The sequence below is a fragment of the Gobius niger genome (genome assembly GCF_951799975.1).
Source record: "Gobius niger genome assembly, chromosome: 12".
Classification (NCBI taxonomy): Eukaryota; Metazoa; Chordata; class Actinopteri; order Gobiiformes; family Gobiidae; genus Gobius; species Gobius niger.
Window position 1 is genome coordinate 2,970,351 of NC_136863.1, and position 25,363 is coordinate 2,995,713.

General features: G+C 47.2%; 1 protein-coding gene across 1 annotated transcript in view; it reads right to left on the minus strand.

Annotated features, from left to right (window-relative positions):
* Positions 1–577: 577 nt before the first annotated feature.
* The window catches only part of col13a1 (collagen, type XIII, alpha 1), a gene marked incomplete at both ends in the record, with an annotated part of 74,246 nt that continues 49,460 nt past the window's right edge, over positions 578–25,363 (minus strand). Inside the window, 6 exons of the mRNA XM_079568346.1 lie at positions 578–610; positions 7,473–7,511; positions 14,189–14,275; positions 22,772–22,807; positions 24,692–24,745; positions 24,820–24,873. Of these exons, the coding sequence (XP_079424472.1) occupies positions 578–610; positions 7,473–7,511; positions 14,189–14,275; positions 22,772–22,807; positions 24,692–24,745; positions 24,820–24,873 (303 nt within the window). The remainder of the gene's footprint in view (positions 611–7,472; positions 7,512–14,188; positions 14,276–22,771; positions 22,808–24,691; positions 24,746–24,819; positions 24,874–25,363) is intronic.

Below are 25,363 nucleotides of genomic sequence, written 5' to 3' on the forward strand. Positions count from 1 at the left end.
GATTTCGATCCAAACTAGCCTCTGTTTAGCTTAGGATTTCTCAGGAACCGATACACGTAGAATTAAACTGTTTTCACCTACAGAGAGCGGAGAGTCTCAGCTTTCAAATGAGCCACAGTCCGTGTCCACAGCTGTGACACAGAATACGCTGCGGTGCTACAAACATCCAGAAAAGCGGTCTGGATTGTTGGCCCGTATGAGCTAAACACTAACGTCTATAAGAAAAAGAGTAAATAAAGACCACGGAGGGTTTTGTGAGACTTTTGCACTGAAACCTGGCAACCCCGGAGCTAAAACTACAGCCAAAGCTACGGCCAGAGCGTGAGATATTTACACGGGATCGATACGAAAAATAAAGTCTGTCACTAAACGTGGTCTGTACAGGATCTATTTACACGCGGAGAGTCGGTCTGTGGAGCTCTGTTCAGCTTCATCATCAGCTTCATCACCAGGGCAGTCACAGGGAGGAGGAGCTGCCCCGCCCTCGGCCCCAAGCGGCAGACCCGGCCCCGGACCAGGGCTCCAAACTCAAGAGTCGCACCCAGGAGCGGCGCGTCGATCCCGGGGAGGGAGTCGGCTACTTCCGGGCCAGCTGGAACGGATGCTGGCCCTGAGGGGGGGGGAGGGGGGGAGAGGGAGAGAGAGGGGGGGAGAGAGGGAGTGAGGGAGGGAGAGAGGGAGTGAGGGAGGGGGGGAGAGAGGGGGGAGAGAGGGAGGGGGGGAGAGAGGGAGGGGGGGGGGGGGGGGAAGAGGGGGGAGGGGGAGTGAGGGGGGAGAGGGGGAGGGGAGGGAGAAAGGGGGAGTGAGGGAGGAAAAACGGAGGAGAGAGATGAGAGAGTGAGGCAACAGGAGAGTTAGAAGAAAAGAAAAGTGCAAACAAAATGTTTCTTCTGTGATTTTCCTGAATAAGAACAATCTGTGTCTGACACAAACGTGCTCCCACTAAAGACGGATCATCGTTCCTGGCGACCATTTTCAAAAAGAACAAAGTCTTTTCTGTCAGTACGAGTCTCGCCGTCTGAGGAGGTTTAGGAATTTGAATCTAAAAGTCAGAAAAAGTCTGGTAGGGACCAAAAACCAACGAGAACTGTCATAAAGTAGACTGACCTGTGTCTCAGACTGACCTGGTCTCAGACTGACCTGGTCTCAGACTGACCTGTGTCTCAGACTGACCTGGTCTCAGACTGACCTGGTCCCAGACTGACCTGGTCTCAGACTGACCTGGTCCCAGACTGACCTGGTCCCAGACTGACCTGGTCTCAGACTGACCCGGTCCCAGACTGACCTGGTCTCAGACTGACCCGGTCCCAGACTGACCTGGTCTCAGACTGACCCGGTCCCAGACTGACCCGGTCTCAGACTGACCTGGTCTCAGACTGACCCGGTCTCAGACTGACCCGGTCTCAGACTGACCCGGTCTCAGACTGACCTGGTCTCAGACTGACCTGGTCTCAGACTGACCTGGTCTCAGACTGACCCGGTCTCAGACTGACCCGGTCTCAGACTGACCTGGTCTCAGACTGACCTGGTCTCAGACTGACCCGGTCTCAGACTGACCTGGTCTCAGACTGACCCGGTCTCAGACTGACCTGGTCTCAGACTGACCCGGTCCCAGACTGACCTGGTCTCAGACTGACCCGGTCCCAGACTGACCTGGTCTCAGACTGACCCGGTCTCAGACTGACCCGGACCCAGACTGACCCGGTCTCAGACTGACCCGGTCTCAGACTGACCCGGACCCAGACTGACCCGGTCTCAGACTGACCTGGTCTCAGACTGACCTGGTCTCAGACTGACCTGGTCTCAGACTGACCTGGTCCCAGACTGACCCGGTCCCAGACAGACCTGGTCCCAGACTGACCTCTCTCAGTATAAGAACATACAGAGGGAGGTCAGTCTGGTCTGGCGACCAAGTCATGAGGTCAAGTCAAACTTCTGGTTAAAAATATGCAAATGTTCCAGAGCTTTTTGAATTTTTGGACTTTTGAAAATGTAGGTTAAAATCAAACTTAAATATAAATATTCGAGTCACATGACTCGAGTCATGTGACTTGGAGGAAATGGTCGCCAAAAAAGAGGATTCAGCCTGAAAAACGTTTCTGCAAAAGGACAAATAATGGAGACATTGTGAGCGATGAGGTTTTTAATAAAAGTCAGAACAGCACACGACACAGCTCCAGTATGACATTAATAAAACATTAATAAAACATTAATAAAACAATATAACATTAATATAACATTAATAAAACATTAATATAACATTAATAAAACATTAATCCGTTAATACAGGTCAGTAACAGCAGCACAAACACAACAATAATCTGCCACAACAACCACGGGTCAAACCAGACATACATTAGCCACATTAGCTCGTTAGCTTGTGGTTAGCTGGTTTCCCATTAGCCTCAGGGCGCTAACGTTTGTAGCTTAAACGCAGGCAGCAGCAGCGGGACGCGGCGTGACCGTACGTCTGGGTAAAGCGTGACGAGTCTTAAAGAGCCGCTCATATCTGGGAACAGGATAGTAAATGTGCAGAAGTACGGTCGCCCCGCGGCGGGACGACTCTGGAGGCGGCGGGACGACTCTGGAGGCGCCGGAGGGTTCACCGGGTCAGATTCTAAAGTCAGACTTCACGGACTGGAGTGATCGTCGTAAACCAGCTGTGGTTTTGGCCAATGGGGTCCGAGGTTTTCCTTCTTTCCGTACTTTCTTCACTTAAACAACGTTTCGAACGACGGACGTTTGTCTCACACACTGGACCGGCAGAAATAATGAGCCCGGGACTTTTGGGTCAAGACCGGCCCGTGAACTAAGTAAGAAATAACGCTGGTCATTATCGGGACTATAAGAACCTTCAGGGCGAACCTCGTCCTGAAGGTTCTAAACATTATCCAACTGAACACACACACATGAACTTCACACACTTTTATGAAGGCTTCGCACCGTTTGGCTAGGCTAGCAGCAGCAACGCTAGTAGCTAGCCTAGCTGCTTAGCTGAAGGTGCAGTGGGAGGTGGTGAATCTCTGGGTAAGTTGAAAGTCGGACTCCCGTTAACTTCACGAGCGATTCCCCCAAACGTGTCTCACAGGGACAGAGTGTCCTCGACCACTGGGCTGATATAAATAATATATATATACCTGTGTCACAAGCACAGACTCTGGTCATTCTTTTCTCAGAGGTCAATTATCAGAAAATAATGACTGGGAGAACGTTGGAAAATCCCATTCAAGTCATTGAAGCTTCTACTGGCATGAAGAGCCGTATAATGAATATCGTACTATTGCGGCACGGTGGCACAGCAGTTAGTTCCTCCGCTTCACAGCTAGAAGGTCCCGGGTTCGATTCCCATCTGGACGGGGCCTTTCTGTGTGGAGCATGTTCTCCCCATGTCTGTGTAACCTGGTTCACACCAGACTGCTGTGCGAATCATTTGGAACTGCACAGCAGCCTGGGGACCATGGCCCAAATGTTCGCATGGATTTGGGACCAATCACAGAACGAGGAGGGACGGCGCGATGATGACGAGCTCTTCGATATACGGAAGCTTGTAGTTTATTTACGGATCCAAAATGAGCAGCAGCAGACGCGACGCTATTTTTCGATCAAGCTTTAGACCTTGTTCTAAATAGTTTAGCTCAAAAGTTTACAGCGGGTACGTCATACGTGATCAGATACGATGATACGATTGGCTGTGGCTCGTGCAGACGCATGAGAGACATTCAGCACAATAAACGACTATGGACGATCGTAAACCACACCTCTCCTACCAGAAAATGAATTGGTTTCCCCAGACTAAATATCACTTGTGATTTTAGTCTGTCGTTAGCCAGGCTAGCGTCTGCGTAGGTTTCCTCCGGGTACTCCGGTTTCCTCCGGGTACTCCGGTTTCCCCTAGCACTAAAAACATGTACAATAGGTGAATCCTCCAGCCAGGTGATTCTGACCATCAGCCTGGCTCCACATCATGGAGACGGGTCCCCGAGCGCGGCTCTGCTGTCGACCACTGCTCCTCACGGGTCGCCCCAGCGGCATCGAAGGACGGGTCAAATGCAGAGGACACATTCCTTACAGGGACAATAAATGAAACAAACTAAATATGTCCTACATTTGTGGCTGATGTGAGCATGTGTGAGACAGACGTCTGTCCCGGGTCTCAGCACTTTTTAAGGCTAATGCACATGTGACGCGTCGGTGACGCTGTAAATAAATAAGTTTCTGCCTCAGCCCGTCCTCTTCCTCTTCTCGATCTGCTGAAGAGCGCCTGATGTTTACTCTCCGACGACAGTGACCCACAGGGCATCTGCCTCTCCTTTATCGTCACCTCATCTGTACTTGGGAAAGTGACGGAGATGTTCCTCACTGTGCTGGAGTTGTAGCTCTCTGGACGCTGTTAGCTCGTTAGCCATAAACATTTGCTACATTCGACTCCGATCTTTGTGGCAATAAAAGGAAAGAAACTCGATCTTTTTTCTTAAACTGAACCAGAACGAACTCCAGAGTCGTCCAAAAAAAACAAACCAGCATCGAAATTCCATTCGGCCCAAAAGCGGCTTCTGTTTCCTTCAAAAACGCTAAATTAAGACAAAGGTTTCTGAGGCAGACAGTATTTACACAGGACAGACACTAGAGGTCGCTGTGGAACGCAACAGTTCTCACAATAAAAATAAAAACATTTAGGATTCAAAACTTCATCTGGAATTCTGGGACGGGACGTTTTTCAAAGTGGACACTTTAGATCAGGCCGAGTCTGGACAGGCTGCGCTCACCACGGCCACCAGAGAGTCTGAGACCGACAGACCGAGAGACCGAGAGACAGAGAGACCGAGAGACCGAGAGAGACCGAGAGACCGAGAGAGACCGAGAGACCGAGAGAGACCGAGCTGAGACCGAGAGACAAGTCTGAGACCGAGAGAGACCGAGAGACCGAGAGACCGAGAGAGACCGAGAGAGACCGAGCTGAGACCGAGAGAGACCGAGAGACCGAGAGACCGAGAGAGACCGAGAGACCGAGAGAGACCGAGAGAGACCGAGAGAGACTGAGAGACCGAGAGACCGAGAGACCGAGAGAGACCGAGAGAGACCGAGAGAGACCGAGCTGAGACCGAGAGACCGAGAGACGACAAGTCTGAGACCGAGAGAGACCGAGAGAGACCGAGAGACCGAGAGAGACCGAGAGAGACCGAGAGACGACAAGTCTGAGACCGAGATGACAAGTCTGAAACCGAGAGACCGAGCTGAGACCGAGAGAGACCGAGCTGAGACCGAGAGACCGAGAGAGACCGAGAGACGACAAGTCTGAGACCGAGATGACAAGTCTGAAACCGAGAGACCGAGCTGAGACCGAGAGAGACCGAGAGAGACCGAGCTGAGACCGAGAGACCGAGAGAGACCGAGAGACAAGTCTGAGACCGAGAGACCGAGAGAGACCGAGAGAGACCGAGAGAGACCGAGAGAGACCGAGAGACCAAGAGACCAAGAGAGACCGAGAGACCGAGAGAGACCGAGCTGAGACCGAGAGAGACCGAGAGAGACCGAGAGAGACCGAGAGAGACCGAGAGACCGAGAGACCAAGAGACCAAGAGAGACCGAGAGACCGAGAGAGACCGAGCTGAGACCGAGAGAGACCGAGAGACCGAGAGACCGAGAGAGACCGAGAGACCGAGAGAGACCAAGAGAGACCGAGAGACCGAGAGACCGAGAGAGACCGAGAGACCGAGAGAGACCAAGAGAGACCGAGAGACCGAGAGACCGAGAGAGACCGAGAGACCGAGAGAGACCAAGAGAGACCGAGAGACCGAGCTGAGACCGAGAGAGACCGAGAGACAAGTCTGAGACCGAGAGACCGAGAGAGACCGAGAGAGACCGAGCTGAGACCGAGAGAGACCGAGAGACGACAAGTCTGAGACCGAGAGACGACAAGTCTGAGACCGAGAGACGACAAGTCTGAGACCGAGAGAGACCGAGGAGCTTTCTCACCACCTCTGGGACTTCAGCCCCGGTGATGGACGAGCCCACCTCCGAGTCCCCAGCCTCTGCTTCCCCATCGGAAGACGTGACGGTGGGATTGAGAGGCTGAGTAAAGGTACAAACTAAAACCTTCGACTAAAAACGCAGACTATAGCGTAACATTTATCACTAAGGAGGAGCGTTTGCACTTTGTGCATTTGTTTTGTTTCGCGTTCACGGCCAGCGGGTCGATCGGCGTCACAGCGGACGCTGTAGCTCTGTGTCTCTCGAGTCGTGAACATGGTTCAGCTCACGATGGGTAAATAAAGTTCTTAGTTTGTGAAAGCCAAAGGCAGTGCCGTGTGAACGAGGACATGATGGCGCTCCATCATTGTCACCTCCTCTCGTGACCCCGCCCACACAGCGCTTAGCTCCGCCCCTCATATACTTGGAGCCTGCGCCCTCTGTGCAGCACAAGATCTGGCCCTTCGAGTTTCCGTCGACTAAAACCTGTTTGAGTCCGTGTTAATTTTGACGAACATTTTATTTAATTTTAGTTGAGAAGAAAAATCTTCAATTTTAGTCTAGTTTTAGTAAAGTAAATTTAGTCGACTTTGCATTTATAATATTCATTATAATCATCCTGAGACTCTTTCAGACGTCAATAGAAGTTTGGATGATTTTAGTCTCTTCATTTATATTTAGTCTTATTTTAGTCGAGAAAAATATCACTTTGACTAATATTAAGACTAAATATTTTAGTTGATGAATTAACACTGCTTTGAGTTTACGTTGAGTAAATCCTTTTTGAGTTCTGTCGTCTAAAGCTGGAGCTACACTTTCATATTTAATGAGTCTGTTCATCCATAACCAGAGTGAGGAACCTCTGAGCTTCTCCACAAACATCTCCCTGACGCCGCGTGAGCACAGCCTGTCCAAGGTAAAAAAGGTGATGCAGATACAAAATAACGACTTATTCCCTTAACGTGACGACGGGTCACAATGAAAGCTGCCAGCAGCCGTTTCAGGCCCGCGGACCCGTCTGAGGTCGCTCAGTGCAAACAAACACACGTGTGGAGGAGACGGATTTACTCCAGTCAAACTCGGGAGGGATTTTCACTCAAATTAAATATTAAACATTCCTCGTCCACTTTGAGAAGATCCCGAGCTTCCAGATCTTTCCAGAACTTTCCAGCCCCACGTCTCAGTGCAGCATGGTCCATAATAATCTCCAGTAAAATAAGTTAATAAGGATTCCACTCGGCTGTAGCTGCATAGATATGACTCAATACACTTCATAGATATTAAAATAGACTGTACAAATCTGCCATATACTCATATAAGCTTTGGACTGAATACTTTTGGTGGATATCTGAAGTACAAAAATAAATATCCTATGTACACGACCACACAAGCCATTCGGGAGTTAGCGTCAAAGGTCACTGCAACGACAAGAGCAGAGCGGGTTAGGCACCAGGGGGCGCTAGGGGGCGCTGTGGGGCGGCGCTGCGCAGTGGCACACTTACTTTGTTCCAACAGCCGGGCACCGGTAAACCGTCGTCGCCCTGGAAACAAACAAACAGGAAGTGCGTGAGAAGCGAAAGGACGAGAGCGAGAGCGAGAGGTTCACGTTCAGCGTGTGCTCAGTTTGTCTGAAGGATCAGGCTGTGGGCGAAACGCCGCGAAACGCCGCGAAACGCCGCGAAACGCCGCGAAACGCAGGGAAACGAGATTGGATTCACTTTTATGTGTTAGAGTGTGTGTTACCGTTTGTTACCGTGTGTTAGCGTGTGTGTGTTAGCATATGTGCTAGTGTGTGTTAGCATGCGTGCTAGCGTGTGTGTTAGCATATGTGCTAGTGTGTGTTAGCATATGTGCTAGTGTGTGTTAGCATGCGTGCTAGCGTGTGTGTTAGCGTGTGTGTGCTAGCGTGTGTGTGCTAGCGTGTGTGTTAGCATGCGTGCTAGCGTGTGTGCTAGCGTGTGTGTTAGCATGTGTGTGTTGGCATGTGTGTGTTAGCGTGTGTGTTAGCATGTGTGTTAGCATGCGTGCTAGCGTGTGTGTGTTAGCGTGTGTGTTAGCGTGTGTGTGTTAGCATGTGTGTGTTAGCGTGCGTGTGCTAGCGTGTGTGTTAGCATGTGTGTGTTAGCATGCGTGTGCTAGCGTGTGTGTTAGCGTGTGTGTGTTGGCATGTGTGTGTTAGCGTGCGTGTGCTAGCGTGTGTGTTAGCGTGTGTGCTAGCGTATGTGTTAGCATGTGTGCTAGCGTGTGTGTTAGCGTGTGTGTGTTAGCCATTCATGAAGCTGTGTTGCAGATCAAATTCACTTTATTTATCCGTTAGGAACTTCATTTGCAGGAGAAGTGCCAGTACGGGCCCGATAAAAGATGTCGACTCTTTATAACTGCATCAGAAATTAACTTCACTTTTTGCTGTATTTATATTTCTACTGTAGTAAAGTTGTATGAGTGGAGAGAGGGGGCGGAGTTAACTGAATCCAAGTGTTTTGTCTTCCAGGTTTGAAAAATGAGTACTCCATAGTGGTAATGGTACAGTATATCAGTATCTCACATAAGTGCCTGTGCTTTACTTTGGGACGGCCAAACTCACAGATCCAGATCCTTTAAGACCAGGACCGGGTCTGGGTCTGGGTCTGGGTCTGGGTCTGGTCTGGTCTGGTCTGGTCTGGTCTGGTCTGGGTCTGGGTCTGGGTCTGGTCTTGGTCTGGTCTGGGTCTGGTCTCTTTGGCCCGTGCTGTTGTTTAGAATCAGCCACAGACTCTCCTTCAGACAAACACAAAACCAACAGTCTTGTCCTCAAACACCTGGACTCACGACTTACCTGGAATAAGTGGAGTTCGTATCATGTTCAAAGTAAAGTGGGTCAGTCCATCTCAGATCACCCAAAAAACAGCATTTTCAAACCTCACCCTCTCCAATTTTTGTGAAATTTACTATATATGTAATTCATGGGCAGAAAAGCCAGAATTTCATATTTTAAACTAATCAGACCGTTTTCATTTTTTCACTTTTTCCCGAAAAAGGGCGTGGCCGCCTACTTTCAAATCGCTGTAACTCAGCCACCACTGGTCCGATTTTCAAAAAACAGGTTTGTCTGTGAAGGGGAGACCACGAGGAATATAAATGTGTTCGTGTATTTGGGTATTTTAGGTTTAGTGGGACTAAACCAGGACTAAACCAGGACTAAACCAGGAGTAAACTGGGCTGAAGTGGGACTAAAAAGGGGCTGAAGTGGGACTAAACCAGGACTAAACCAGGACTAAAGTGGGACTAAAACGGGGCTGAAGTGGGACTAAACCAGGGCTAAACCAGTAGTAAACCTGGGCTAAAGCGGGACTAAAGTGGGACTAAAGTGGGACTAAAAAGGGGCTGAAGTGAGACTAAACCAGGACTAAACCAGGACTAAACCAGGACTAAACCAGGACTAAACCAGGACTAAAGCGGGACTAAAGTGGGACTAAAGTGGGACTAAAAAGGGGCTGAAGTGAGACTAAACCAGGACTAAACCAGGACTAAACCAGGACTAAACCAGGACTAAACCAGGACTAAACCAGGACTAAACCAGGACTAAAGCGGGACTAAAGTGGGACTAAAAAGGGGCTGAAGTGGGACTAAACCAGGGCTAAACCAGGACTAAAGTGGGACTAAAAAGGGGCTGAAGTGGGACTAAACCAGGGCTAAACCAGGACTAAAGTGGGACTAAAAAGGGGCTGAAGTGGGACTAAACCAGGGCTAAACCAGGACTAAAGTGGGACTAAAAAGGGGCTGAAGTGGGACTAAACCAGGGCTAAACCAGAAGTAAACCTGGGCTGAAGTGGGACTAAACCAGGGCTAAACCAGGACTAAAGTGGGACTAAAAAGGGGCTGAAGTGGGACTAAACCAGGGCTAAACCAGAAGTAAACCTGGGCTGAAGTGGGACTAAACCAGGGCTAAACCAGGACTAAAGTGGGACTAAAAAGGGGCTGAAGTGGGACTAAACCAGGGCCAAACCAGGACTATAGTGGGACTAAACAGGGGCTAAACCAGGGCTAAACCAGGAGTAAAGTGGGACTAAAAATGGGCGGAAGTGGGACTAAACCAGGGCTAAACCAGGAGTAAACCGTGTATTTGGGTATTTTTTAGGTGGATGACCTTTGTATCTATATTTTGACCTTGAAATTGACCCTGAGGGACACGCCCAAACTCAATTGGAGAGGGTTAGGTTTAACTCATCGGGTGAACTGAGCTGGACTGACCCAAGCGTGTTTCGTTTAAACTGTGTGGTTCAAACTCTGACCGTGTGACTGAGCGGGTGAGTAAATGTGGGACAGTTTGGTGAGCGGGTGAGTAAATGTGGGACAGTTTGGTGAGTGGGTGAGTAAATGTGGGACAGTTTGGTGAGCAGGTGAGTAAATGTGGGACAGTTTGGTGAGCGGGTGAGTAAATGTGGGACAGTTTGGTGAGCGGGTGAGTAAATGTGGGACAGTTTGGTGAACAGGTGAGTAAATGTGGGACAGTTTGGTGAGCGGGTGAGTAAATGTGGGACAGTTTGGTGAGTAAATGTGGGACAGTTTGGTGAGTAAATGTGGGTCAGTTTGGTGAGAACAGGCTCGGACAGCGAGGGGTTATTTATCATCATGTGGTAGAAATGACCTTCACAAACTCAGGCTTCAGAGATATTAGTTTGAAAATCTGTGAGTCTCGTCTTGTTTCTGCAGATTTCTGTGATTTCTGTGATTTCTGCAGGTTTCTGACGGTCCATATTTGGGGCTGGGCACCGTTATATTTTTTCTATACTTGTACTAACACTTGGTTTACGATTTTTTTTCCCCAATACCTAAACTATAATATTTATCATCTCGAATAAAAAAATATTGTCAGCTTAGTCCATAAAATTGTATTATTTATTTGAGCTGAAAACCAAGTCACTTCTACTTAATCCTGTCCCTGGACCAACAGCATCAAAACTTTACTTTAGTACAAATATAAACTTCTTTTTTCTTTCTGTGTCACATTTTCAGCCTGAAAAACTCACGACATAAACGTGAGAGATGGAAATACGTGACTTTCTGTTGCACTTTTGGCAAAGCTGGTTTTCATTTGCATTCTGAGGCGAGGGAGGTGATGAATGTAACTAATAACGTAACTTGTAATCTTACTTAGTTACTTTACTGATTACTTGACTTCAAAAGTAATGGAGTATTCAGGAATCTGATTACAATTTCAAATCTGTGGCAACACTGGCCATCGTTTAACGGTTCTCAGCCCTAAATATGGACCTGGACCTGGTCCTGGACCTGGACCTGGTCCTGGTCCTGGACCTGGACCTGGACCTGGACCTGGTCCTGGACCTGGACCTGGACCTGGACCTGGACCTGGACCTGGACCTGGACCTGGTCCTGGACCTGGACCTGGTCCTGGTCCTGGACCTGGTCCTGGACCTGGACCTGGACCTGGGCCGAGTGGAACAAAGACGACGACGTCATAAACATTTCACTCGTGCCGTGTTTGGAGCTCGTGTCATAAAGTGAAACGGATCAAAACGTTCATGCACAGTTTGGTTCTAATGCTGTGGTGTTGGACAGGTGCATGCTGGGAGGTGTAGTGTTGGACAGGTGCATGCTGGGAGTTGGATAAGTGCATGCTGGGAGGTGTAGTGTTGGACAGGTGCATGCTGGGAGTTGGACAAGTGCATGCTGGGAGGTGTAGTGTTGGACAGGTGCATGCTGGGAGGTGTAGTGTTGTTCAGGTGCATGCTGGGAGGTGTAGTGTTGGACAGGTGCATGCTGGGAGCTGTAGTGTTGGACAGGTGCATGTTGGGAGGTGTAGTGTTGGACAGGTGCATGCTGGGAGGTGTAGTGTTGGACAGGTGCATGCTGGGAGGTGTAGTGTTGGACAGGTGCATGTTGGGAGGTGTAGTGTTGTTCAGGTGCATGTTGGGAGGTGTAGTGTTGGACAGGTGCATGCTGGGAGCTGTAGTGTTGTTCAGGTGCATGCTGGGAGCTGTGGTGTTGGACAGGTGCATGCTGGGAGGTGTAGTGCGTACCACGGCGCAGGGGGCGTCGAGCCCGTCCAGGCCTGGCAGACCCGGCTCTCCCTTCTCTCCTTTAAATCCTCTGAACCCCTGAAACACCACCAGAGTCTGAGCCACTGTGAGGCGCTCTGACCTCCTCACTGTGAGGCGCTCTGACCTCCACACTGTGAGGCGCTCTGACCTCCACAGGGGCCTCCTCACTGTGAGGCGCTCTGACCTCCTCACTGTGAGGCGCTCTGACCTCCACAGGGGCCTCCTCACTGTGAGGCGTCTCCAGAACGAAGCAGTTCAGACTAAACATGCAGCTGAACCGGGACTGACAGGAACCGAGTCTCTGCAGAGCCAGCAGCGGCAGACTGAACCCAGACTAAACCAGGACTAAACCAGGACTAAACCAGGACTAAACTGGGACTAAACTGGGACTAAACCAGGAGTAAACCAGGACTAAACTGGGACTAAACCAGGAGTAAACCAGGACTAAACTGGGACTAAACCAGGAGTAAACCAGGACTAAAGTGGGACTAAACCAGGACTAAAGTGGGACTAAAAAGGGGCTGAAGTGGGACTAAAAAGGGGCAGAAGTGGGACTAAACCAGGGCTAAACCAGGACTAAAGCGGGACTAAAAAGGGACTAAAGTGGGACTAAAAAGGGGCGGAAGTACGACTAAACCAGGGCTAAACCTGGGCTAAAACATGCTTTTATTGTGGTGCTTGTGCCATTGTCTTCACTGTGATTCTTGATATAGTGTTGAAACGTGTGAGGGATCTGACTGTGGCGGACAAAGGATCTGTTTAAAAACCTGGCCAGCGCTCACAGACGTCAGGTAAACTACATGCTCCGTGACTAAAGCCCGGCCATCCCGCGGTGAGTGTCCCTCAGCTCCGTGACTAAAGCCCGGCCCCCCCGCGGTGAGTGTCCCTCAGCTCCGTGACGAAAGCCCGGCCCCCCCCGCGGTGAGTGTCCCTCAGCTCCGTGACTAAAGCCCGGCCCCCCCGCGGTGAGTGTCCCTCTGCTGCTGTGACTAAAGCCCGGCCCCCCCCGCGGTGAGCGTCCCTCTGCTGCTGTGACTAAAGCCCGGCCCTCCCGCGGTGAGTGTCCCTCAGCTCCGTGACGAAAGCCCGGCCCCCCCGCGGTGAGTGTCCCTCTGCTGCTGTGTCCCAGAGGTGCTCGGTTCTCGTCAGTCTCTGTCCTGAAAGAGAAAAGTCTCGGAGCTCCGGCCTCAAGTCTGTCTTAGTCCCAGAATTGTAAAACAGTGTGTTTGGAAAGAGCAGAAGAACTGACTCTGACTCTCCAGTTTGGCTTTACCCCAATCCAAAAGCTTCTGGGGAAAAAGGTGGGAAAATAGCGACAGAACTGAGACGACAAAATGACAAAAATGTGACAAAAAAGTGAGAAAACTTTGACAAAAAATGACAAAAATGGACAAAAAATAACAGAAAAACAAAAAAAAATACAAAAAATGACAAAAAATGACAAAAAATGACAAAAAAAATTGACAAAAATGACAAAAAAATGACAAAAAAATGACACAAAATGTGACAAAAAATGTGACAAAAAATGTGACAAAAAATTACAAAAAAATGTCAAAAAATGTGACAAAAAATAACAGAAAAACAACAACAAAAAATACAAAAAATTACAAAAAATTACAAAAAAATTACTAAAATTTGACAAAAAAATTACAAAAAAATGTCAAAAAATGTGACAAAAAATAACAGAAAAACAAAAAAAAAAAACCTAAAATTACAAAAAAATGACAAAAAAATGGACAAAAATGTGACAAAAAAATGACCAAAAATTAAAAAAAAAATACTAAAATTTGACTAAGAAATTACTAAAAAAATGACAAAAAAGTTACAAAATGAGTTGAATACCCTCCAAAAAAAAGATGGAAAAAAATGTGATGACTTGAGGAAAAAGATCCATTTAGATGAGTTTTGTAGATCTTAGCTTTCAAATGAGGCGTTACACTGGCCTACAGGATTTAGGTGAAGCTGAACTGGAGAACTGGCTCTCGGTTCAGGCGGGAGTTAAGAGGTTAACATCTTTATAATCTCCTGGACTTGATCAGACTTGGACCAGACCCTCCTGACTGGTGTTAAAGCCGGCTGGAGGCACGGGGAGCGTCGATGCCGTAACGATGGGGTTTGACATCCGTGTTTCCCGGCGTGTGCTCCCCGTGCCTCCGCGCTCCCCCCCCCTCACATACCAACGGGCAGGGTGCGTCCAGGCCTGGCGCTCCTTGGTCTCCCTTCTCCCCTTTCGCCCCCCTGTTGCCCTTCTTCCCTCTCTCTCCCTGCAACAACAGCCAGCAACAGCTTTTAGTCCTCCTCCGCCAACGCTCCTCCGCTTTTTATATTCAACAAAAGATCACGGTTCATTCAGTGAAGTCAGTACGAGTGTGTTAAGGGGAAGGTTCAGCCAGTGCGAGTGGAGAGTGAGATCAAACCTGGCGCTCTTCTTTGTTTGTTGGTTCGGTTGTTTGACATGAATCTATGACTCACTGTCCACTCTTCAGAAAACATTATTATTGAAAAACTTCTGAGCTAATCTCCACAGGGAACGAATTAGGACAGGACGTACTGGCTTCAGGTCAGCTGGTCAGGTAAGGGGAGACACTACAGGCAAAACTAAATTTTTTCAGTTTTCAGGTTTTGGGCCAAATCTGTCTCTGAACATATAAGCTTTCACCCGGAAACAGAAAATATGCCTGATCTTCACAATAACATGTTTAAATATTGCACTGATTCAATGTTCCCCCATAGACTTATATGGGAGAATGCAATTTCAAGGGCCTTTTTCTCAAAACACATTTTTCTGTCATTGTGGCGACTCTATGTCCACGTCAGTCGGACCTAAAGACTTCACATTTTCCAGCCTTGGACTGAACAATATTTGGAAGATTTTTTCAGAGGGATTTTTTGTTATCTCATCCCTTAAGCCCCGTTTATTGAGTTTTGAATGTCAAAAAATGAGGCGAAAATTAAATTTTTACACATTTTTCCACTAAAAAACAACTTATTTTAAAACTAAACAAGAAATCCTAAACCCCCTCTGAGAAAGTCTTGGTAACTCATTCATCAATAAAATGAAACAATAAGTTTGAATGTAGCTCTATCCGTTATTCAGATTTCGTCGCCAAAAAGATGTGAAATTTGGGGCATTTTTAGGCATAAAACACCTTGTTCTTATATGAAAAGATAAAATGACAGAAAACTTGCCATGTGTTTTTTTCTCACATTTATGCCAGTGATCGACAGCAAAAGTTTCAAATTGATATCTGTAAATATACATCTTTTCACCTGCAGTGTCTCGCCTTAAGTGATGAAAAGTGTTTGACAGGCCGTCCGAAAAGGGGCAAGACTGAAGCCGAAATGAGATTCCTTTGCAGGGCTGGCTGAGCAGGTCTGGAGACTCTGAGCTCTGCAGACTTTGGTTTGATCAATGAGTCTGGACTTTCGGTCCTCGGCCTCCTTTCAGTCAGGACCCAGATCTCATGACCGCAGGTGAGGGCGGGAACGTAGATGGACTCAGCTCCCTCTTCACCACGACAGAGCGATGCAGCGACCGCATCACTGCTGACGCCGCCCCGATCCGTCCGCCCGCCTCACGCTCCATCTTGAGGCAGATCGTGAGACAAGATGGCGGATACAAGCGGCCGGAATGAGTTTCCTTCGCAGGGCGGCTGGCGCACCCTTCGAGATCGGGTGAGGAGCTCAGTTACCCGGGAGGAGCTCGGAGTAGAGTCGCTGCTCCTTCACGTCGAAAGGAGCAGCTGAGGTGGCTCGGGCATCTGGTCCTCGTGGAAGGCCCAGGACACGCTGGTGGGACTATGGGCCTTTCCGAAACCATTCCCTCCTCCCTTCCCCTTCACCAGGGGGGCCCAAACTTTTTGTCTCCGAGGCCAAAATGAAAAAGCGCCTAAAGGTCGCGGGTCAATCACGGCGATGTCAGCGTGAGACACATAACTGCAAATAATAATAATTATTATTATTTTATTTTCTGGTTTACATTTGCATTTAAGTCTATCTATGCAAACAACACCACCTGTACCTGCACGACCCACAGTGACTTTACCTCATTCACTTCTTTAAGTCAAAGAAAATGCCACATTAGACCCATTTGAAAGTGTCAGTTCAGTATAAATTCTTTTATAAGTCATAGATGTCAACGACCTTTGCAATAAAATGTGGAAAAAGTTGGGAAGTTGATGCTACGACGTTCTATGACTGATAAATACCAAGACACCAGAACAGTGTTTACTTAACTTTGCGAAAGGAGTGAAACAGCGCCCCCAAATTGACGCTGGTGGCCAAAAAACTGCATCTATATTTGCCATTGAGAATGAATGGGAGAGAGCGAGTATTAACCAGATGCTGCGCAAAAGTAGGTCACTCTCTGGCGGGCCAACAGAATAGTTCCGGCCCGCGAGCCCCACTTTGGGCACCCCTGGCCTACACCCTCCCACTCAGGCCTCAGTGAGGGACCTCCAGAGGTTCACTCAACAGAGGAGTTTGAGCTGTGACTCTCACTCCCCCCCCCCCCCCGTCCTCACAGCCCATAATGTGGAAAAAAGTTCAACTGATCACACTTTTAAATAAACAAAAGGTTCTTATGAGTTTACAAAGTAATTCTGATTCAAATATGTCGTATTTACATGATATAATTTAGCTTCTTCAAACTCACAAGGGAGAACTTTTCCTCCCCCAATAAAATCATATCAAGTCTCACTGTCGCTTTCTGTTTCATTAATAAACGTCTATATCAGTGGTTCTCAACCTTTTGGAGCCACGACCCCCATTATAACAGTTAAGGCGAGACACGGCAGGTGAAAGTATTGATTTTTACATCTTTACATCTTAGTTTTCATGTCAGATATAAAAATGATGATGTTTATTTGATGATGTTTTGTCTGCGAGGTGGGGGCGACCCGGAAGTAGAAAGGCCGTCTTTCCCGCGGGTTTTCATTCATAAATATTGACAGATTTGACATCCACGTGTCCTGCTAAGGGGCCCCGTGATGACGCTTTCGCCCAAATATGGTGTTTTTCCTCCTACGAGACGCTGGAGCGGAAAAGTGGAAGAACGGGCCGAGCATGCGCACTCGCTACAAAACTTCAGGGCTGGTTTTCTCTGAATGAGAGAAGCCGCACTCGGGCAGAGCCTGAGCCCTTATAGAAGCTCCCACAGACTCCAAACTTTACAGGCTGAGACACAACAACATTTTGAAGGTTTTTTCAGAGGGACTTTTTAATATCTAATTCGTAGCCTGATTTATTCAGCTTTGAAACAAAAAAAAACAGGCGGAATTTGAGTTTTTACAGATTTTTTCACTGATGATTAGTTTATGGAAAAACTAAACAAAATATCCAAAATCCCCTCTGAAAAAATCTTAGTTACTAATATGTCAATAAAATATAACCATAACATTTTAATCTGGCTCAATTCATTATTTTGATTTCGTTGCCCAAAATTTAGGCAATTTTGGCCATTTTAATGCTCAAAATGCCTTATTTTTTTGTGAAAACATAAAATGACAGAAAAAATGCAACACATTTTTTTTCAAATTGACATCTCTACATTTATTTTTTTCATTTTTTCCCCTATTCACCTGCAGTGTCTCGCCTTAAAGGGGTTCGTGACCCCCCGACCTGGTCACACCGTGAGAAATAGGCACATAATTCTTAAAAAACAAAGAAAAAAAACAAATGGCTAACGTTAAAATTCATCAAATTACGTTCAAGTAATGTCACTCTGGTAAAATAGCACTCACATGCTACAATAAAATATTAGATTATATGCTAATAAAAATATGTATATTTTATCTATAGATTCTGGTGACCCCCAGGTTGAGAACCACTGGTCTATAAGACGAGAGAGTTGTTAAAATGAACCCTTAGGTCCTGAGTAAACGCGGAACTGTAGTTGTTTGGTGTGTTGCTCGTGGGACGGCTCTCAGTGTAACACACACCTGTTAAGTGTGGTGTCGATGCAGAAGGAGCGCAGACTGAGTGTTAGGGGGGAGGGAGGAGGGAGCGGTTTCGGAAAGGCCCCTGTGAGCTGGCCTGGTGTGGCCTCGGGGTCAGAACAGCTGGAGGAGGTGTGGCCTCGGGGTCAGAACAGCTGGAGGAGGTGTGGCCTCGGGGTCAGAACAGCTGGAGGAGGTGTGGCCTCGGGGTCAGAACAGCTGGAGCAGGTGTGTGTGGATCAGGCCCCGGACACAGAAGAAGAAAATGGATGGATGATGCAAGTCTGACGGTTCACACACGTCTTTAAAGCCCCTCCTGCACTTTGTCCAGTTGTGTCTCTTGTTCTTGTTCTGAGCAGAGCAGCCGCTGGATCGGTCGTCCAGGCTCTGCTGCCGCCCGTGGACCTGAAGCCCAACAGAGTCTGAAATGAATCACTGTTTTTGTTTCCCTCCAGTCCAGAAGTGCAGGGAAACAACCAGACTCTGGCGATCGCTCTGGTTCCTTCATTCAAAGCGACCTGAGGACTCGGACCTGCCGGGATCGAGAACATTCCGGAACGATACCTGCGTGTGACGCGTCTGAGCGGAGAGCACTGGCTGAAAGGTTTAGGATGGTGTAAGGAGGAAGGAGATTATGGGAGAGTTTAGTTGAGGAGGAGGACTACAGATTACAGCAGGCAGTGAGAGGGACAGAGGGCAACCCCCGGCAAGGAGAGGAGACAAGGAGAGAGGAGAGGAAACGAGGAGAGGCCGGGCCCGAGCAGAGGGAGGGGGGAGGGGAGAGGAGGAGACCTGCGGAAACAAAGGAACAGAGTCAAACCAAGACACGTCAGAGCTGCCAACTCCCAGACGAGGAGTCAAAGTCCCCACAGGCGCGAGGCGAGGCGGACATCGCTCGTGAAGACGGGACGATCCCAACACCACAACGGGACAACGGGACGATCCAACACCACAACGGGACAACGGGACGAGCTGAAGCTACAGCCCTTAAAACACATCGACAGCAGTGACCCTGTGTGAATATCAAAGCAGAACGACATCACACGTATGTTCGGCTCCAGACTCAGTCGCTGACACAGCCGTGAGTCCAGGAGTCGCCAACGTCACATAATACGACCATATAAGTCCATATTAGTCCAGTGCTCCGGCCTCTGCACTGGCTTCAGGCGCTCAGAGAATACAATTTAAAATCTTTCATGGTTTAGCATAACAAGTCCAGACACGTTAGAGCCGCATGAACCGTCTCAGGGCAGGATCGAAACACGCTGAGGCTAAATCTAGTCTCATGAGGATGTGAGACAGTGAACGACTTCTCTCGGGTCAGTCTCATGATCGATCACAAACACAAACGCTCCGTCTAAACTCGCCTTTTACACAAGATAACAACAAATAATCCGGTCCGCGGTAAAAACGAAACAGAAACCTGCAGTGACACTGATGTCAAAGCTCCGCTAACAGCAACGAAACACTTCCTGTTGTCCCGACAAAATAAAAGGCATCAATGTTCCAGCCGCTGAGAGAGGGTTTGAAATGTTCATTAATAAATGAACCTAATATTTTAGGTGCAAATGGACACAAATCTCGTTTCTCTTCATTTTCCTGGTCGTCCATTTTTCTCAAATAGAAATAAAGGCCTGTCTCTAATTGTGGCCTGGTTCCAATAAAGGCCTGGTACTGATGCCCTCGAGTAAATAAAGGCCCCGGCCTATATTAGAGCATTTACGGTATATATATATTTTAAACCAACAAACTAACGTTAGCTTATGAGAGGCTAACAACACATTTAAATGATCAGCTCAGCTAAGCACTAATCAACGATAAAAGATCGTTTTTATTTGACGACTTCAAAATCCCCACTTTCCCATAAAAACCACACGAACACAAACTGGGGACGATGACGTCACATCTCAGGAAAACGAGCTCCACATGAACGTAAGCCTTTAGTTTGATCATCCTGGAGCCACATGGAGACTCAAGGGGAAGAGAGAAGACGCGGCAAACTTGTTTTAGCAAAGAAAACTCCATCGTGCACAACAGAAACACAGAAACGCCTTTGTGAAGCTGCAGAGCACGTTAGAAAGTCTCTGGTTCCACTGTCATTTTCAAAAACTGTCCCCACGGAGCTGAACCGTCAGCACGGCTTCCGTCAGGCGGACACGAGTTTACATTTAGCCAGTTTCCACATCGTCTGTTTTTAAAAGCATGAATTCATTGAATTCGATTCATCTCTAAGCCCGACTTCAGTCATTATTTAGGCTTCATCCTTTATAATCTGTCTCAGGACAAACTATAACCTTAACACTGCAAAAAGTAAATATCAAGCATTGGCTTAAATGACTTGAATTCAGGAAATGTTTCCTGTTTTTGTCGGTTTTGACTCATTTAGACACTTTTCCTGATCGGACCGAGTTTACTTTGCTTGTTTGAGGACATTTCAGACCAGTTCTAAGGTAAATCTCGCTTGAAATAAGAAAGTAAAATCGCCAATGAGATAAGACCAATGTTCTTTCCCCATTGGCAAAGTAAATGACCTGAAATAAGGACGAAATGTATTGAAACGAGTCAGAAACATCTCAGAACAAGTGAAATAAACTAGGACAAATGCCCAAGAACTTCTTAACCTCTTACCACCCGCCTAAAGCAAATGCATTCTCTCCTCTTTGGCTTTTACATAGGCCTGTGTAACGCCTCATTTTGGTCACATTTTTGTTGAATTTTTGTCATTTTTTTGTTGAATTTTTGTCATTTTTTGGTTGAATTTTTGTTGAATTTTTGTCACTTTTTGGTTGAATTTTTGTCACATTTTGGTTGAATTTTTGTCATTTTTTGGTTGAATTTTTGTTGAATTTTTGTCACATTTTTGTTGAATTTTTGTCACATTTTTGTTGCGTTTACATCCTTGTTTTCTTTTCATATTTTGTCGCTGTTTTGGTGCTTTTTTCCGGAGAAGCTTTTTGATTAGGGTAAAGCCAAACTGGATAAAATGGGTTCCGTTCAGGCGGGAGTTAAGAGGTTAACTCGTCAAAACAACAAACATTTGGATTATTATGCTCAAATCGAGATGTTTATACTGATCCAGTTCATTACTTTTTGCAGCGTGTTCCCACCGTGAGTTAAACACTGTCCATGTCCCGAGAGGAAGACAACATATCGATGATGCTGAAGAGCGTGGCAGAAACTGAAGCCTCGAGACCAGGCCCAGGATGAACTGGAATCACCGAAGAACCAACAACAAACCCGACTCGGACAATCCCGGCTCGTAAAACCAGACGAAGGAGAATCGACTGGAGCCTAAACCGGACACGAACCGCGGGCGGAGTTGGCAGCACTGACAGGAAATGGGTCTGATTCCAGCACGTCCGTCACATGACCTGCCGCCAGCCAATCACAGAGCAGCCTGTTTGTTTTGTGGGTGTGTGTCGGGCGAGGCTTGGACGTGCTGGAGACAGGAGAAGGTGAATGCAGAGATGGAGTTACTCAGAGGTTAGGGTGAGCCGGAGGAGGAGGAGGAGAAGATCACTCAGAACAAAACACATGTGCGTTTGGAAACTCCGGGTTTCGCAGCAACATCTCAGCTCAGACAGGAGAGTCTCGGGTTCAGCTCGCGAGAGGGAACGAACGCATGGATCAACGCCGCAGACCACACACGCCAAAGGTGTATCCACGGAAACGGAGTCGGTGCGGCTTCAGTGGTAACCATAGTGACCATGGTAAATGCAAAAAATGTCGATTTATGGTTTATGTCTCGGTAATGGCCCCTTTCTCTCTCAGCCCCAGTGTTGGGAAAGTGACTTTAAAATTGTAACATGTTCTATATTCACTCTTTTCGAAATGTAGCTGAGTTACTTTGAGTTACTTTGAGTTACTTTTGGCAAAATATAATCAGTCAAAGTCTTCCTCTCTCTGTTAACAACACGTAACTGCAGATCTTATTCACCAGTGTCTAACTGGATCTGAGTTTCCTGTTCGTCCATCAATACAAACCATTTAAATGCAATTTACTTACATTGTAACGACTAATATGTTCCCGTATTTTGTTATGGAAAAAAGTCATTTCTGTAACTTGTTTCTTTTATAATACGTCACAGCCTACGCCGCTCAGCACAAATGAACTGAGGTCACCCCTGCTGGATGTTGGTCGGATGAAAGGACTGATGGTGTCAGGTTTGTGAATCCAGCCTTTTATGGCCAAACATTGAGGACATGAGGATAACATGGCTGGTGTCATTAAAACATTATGTAGAAATGAGCCAGACTTTGGAAAGTAATAAACATGTGTGAACATGTTTCCTGTAGAAGAGGCCGGTGTGAACTTCACACTCTCACTCGTTCATCACACGCTGGTTTGAAAATGCCCTCAGACTCCAGAGAGGCTGAAACTCTCAGAGAGGCTGAAACTCTCAGAGAGACTGAAACTCTCAGAGCGAGACTGAAACTCTCAGAGAGACTGAAACTCTCAGAGCGAGACTGAAACTCTCAGAGAGACTGAAACTCTCAGAGCGAGACTGAAACTCTCAGAGAGACTGAAACTCTCAGAGCGAGACTGAAACTCTCAGAGAGACTGAAACTCTCAGAGCGAGACTGAAACTCTCAGAGCGGCTGAAACTCTCAGAGCGAGACTGAAACTCTCAGAGAGACTGAAACTCTCAGAGCGAGACTGAAACTCTCAGAGAGACTGAAACTCTCAGAGCGAGACTGAAACTCTCAGAGAGACTGAAACTCTCAGTGCGAGGCTGAAATCACTGAGAAAATCAGAGGAAGATGTTGCTGCGAAACTCCAGGTGGACTGATTAAGTTTGTGAAGATTAAAGGAGAGGCACTCACCCGGTTCCCCTTGAGGCCCTGTGGTCCGACTAAACCCTGCAGGAGCAGACCACACGTTTATACTTCACATGTTCAGGGAGACTTTTACTACAACTACTGCCATCATGGACAGAAGCTAAAGTACTGGGAATTCAGTTCCCTCATTTGTTCTAATATTTCTCAGAATTTCCCCCCAATTTATTTTCCCTATAAATAAATATATATCAAATACAACACTATATATAAATGTTTTTTACCATTATTTTTGGTAATTTTGAATTACTCATATTTTAACTATTTTCACACATTTTTTCCTCAATTTTTCCCCCAATTTCTTTGCTTATTCTTGCATTGACGATATTGTAAATGTGCAGATCTACCAGACATAATTGTTCTGTTTTCTGGTTCGAGACGACTAATATTTCAGTATCGAAAACCAAGTATCATTAAAGGGGCGAGACGTTGTTATTTTATACTCACTACTGCCGCCTCAGGCCTTATGCGTAACTGCAGGTTCTATATTAAAGGGATATTTCAGGATTTTTGACATAGGGCCTCATTTCCTCATTATCCAGAGTGTTGCTGATTTCTGGACATATTTTTTTTTGTAGTTCATGCAGTTCTTATGTCTGAAGAGTTTTGTGGCGCTAGGCTAGTGCTAGGCTAGTGCATGTCTATGGTATCAGCGAGCCTGCATTAAAAACAGTGTGACCCGCTCCACAGAGCACCTGAGGCAAATCACTTATAACACCAGACTAACCATATACATGTCTGTCCATAGAATCATGTTTGGAATATACCTGACCTGCATCACATGAATGATGCATTTTGAGGGACTATTTTCTAGCAGATCACTCCGCCGCCGCGTAGCTTATACAACCACGAAGCTGATGCTGCTCAAATATAAGGTATTTTAAATGATTCTATAGACACAGACATTTATATGGTTAGTCTCTGGATAACTAGGAAATGAGGCCCTATGTCAAAAATCCTGAAATATCCCTTTAAGCTCGTGCATGACGGCACTTCAGACCCGAAGTAACACGTTTCTGAGTGACAGTGCAGGATTTTAGAGGCAGTTGTGGTGAGCAGGTCATTAGGACATGGAGGAACATGTGGGGGGAGGAAAGTACTTAATCTCAACATTCTAAACTCTGTGTAGTCCCTTTAACCCCTTAACTCCCACCTGAACCGAGCACATTTTCTCCAGTTTGGCTTTACCCCAATCCAAAAGCTTCTGGGAAAAAACTGTGAAAAAAGCAACAAAACTGAGACGAAAACAATGATGGAAATGTGACAAAAAAACGAGAAAAAATGACCAAAAAAAATGACAAAAAAATGGATAAAAAATCAACAAAAAAATAACAAAAATGTGACAAAAAATGACAAAAACGTGACAAAAAAATGACGAAAAAATGACGAAAAAATGACGAAAAAATGATGAAAAAATAACAAAAATGTGACAAAAAAATGACAAAAATGTGACAAAAAAATGACGAAAAAATGACAAAATGTGACAAAAATTGATAAAAAATTGATAAAAAATTAACGAAAAAATGACGAAAAATGTGACAAAAAATGACCAAAAAAATGACTAAAGTGTCATAAAAAATGGATGAAAAAATGGACGAAAAAATTACAAAAAAAATAACAAAAAAGTTACAAAAATGAGCTGAACACCCAACAAAAAAATGATGACGTGAGGAAAAAGATCCTCTCGGTTCAGGCGGGAGTTAAGAGGTTAAAGTACTGGTACGGTACCCGGCTCTACTTATGACGAGTAACCAATCAGAGGCCGAGCGACAGACTCAAACATGGTCCAACGCAAGAACAAACTCTACAGAATGAGTCTGAAGCCCCTCCCACCACCACCACGCCCACATCCTGTGACCGCGTAAGCGCTGATGTGGCTGAGGTGTGCTCTGCAGGGCGGGCTCTTACAGGGATGCCTTGAGGCCCGGTTGGTCCTGGTAAACCAGTGTCTCCCTTTTCTCCCTGAAACAGAACAGACCCGTGTTACGATCAGACACCAGGGGGCAGCAACGAGCCTGTGCACTCCAGACACTCACCCGCTCTCCCTTTGGTCCCGCGGGTCCTGAGCTCCCCGCCGGCCCCATCAGCCCCTTGAGGACAAAAGAAACAACACGGGACAGTCAGACGCGCTCAACACGGCGCCCCCGCCTGGACACAATGCACCGTGACAGGCTCAAACGCAGCCTCCGCAAACCCAGGTCTGAGAGAGGCCTTAAGGCGGGGCTCTGGTCTGAGAGAGACCTTAAGGCGGGACTCTGGTCTGAGAGAGGCCTTAAGGGCGGGGCTCTGGTCTGAGAGAGGCCTTAAGGGCGGGACTCTGGTCTTAGAGAGGCCTTAAGGCGGGACTCTGGTCTGAGAGAGGCCTGAAGGCGGGACTCTGGTCTGAGAGAGGCCTTAAGGGCGGGACTCTGGTCTGAGAGAGGCCTTAAGGGCGGGACTCTGGTCTGAGAGAGGCCTTAAGGGCGGGACTCTGGTCTGAGAGAGGCCTTAAGGGCGGGACTCTGGTCTGAGAGAGGCCTTAAGGCGGGGCTCTGGTCTGAGAGAGGCCTTAAGGGCGGGACTCTGGTCTGAGAGAGGCCT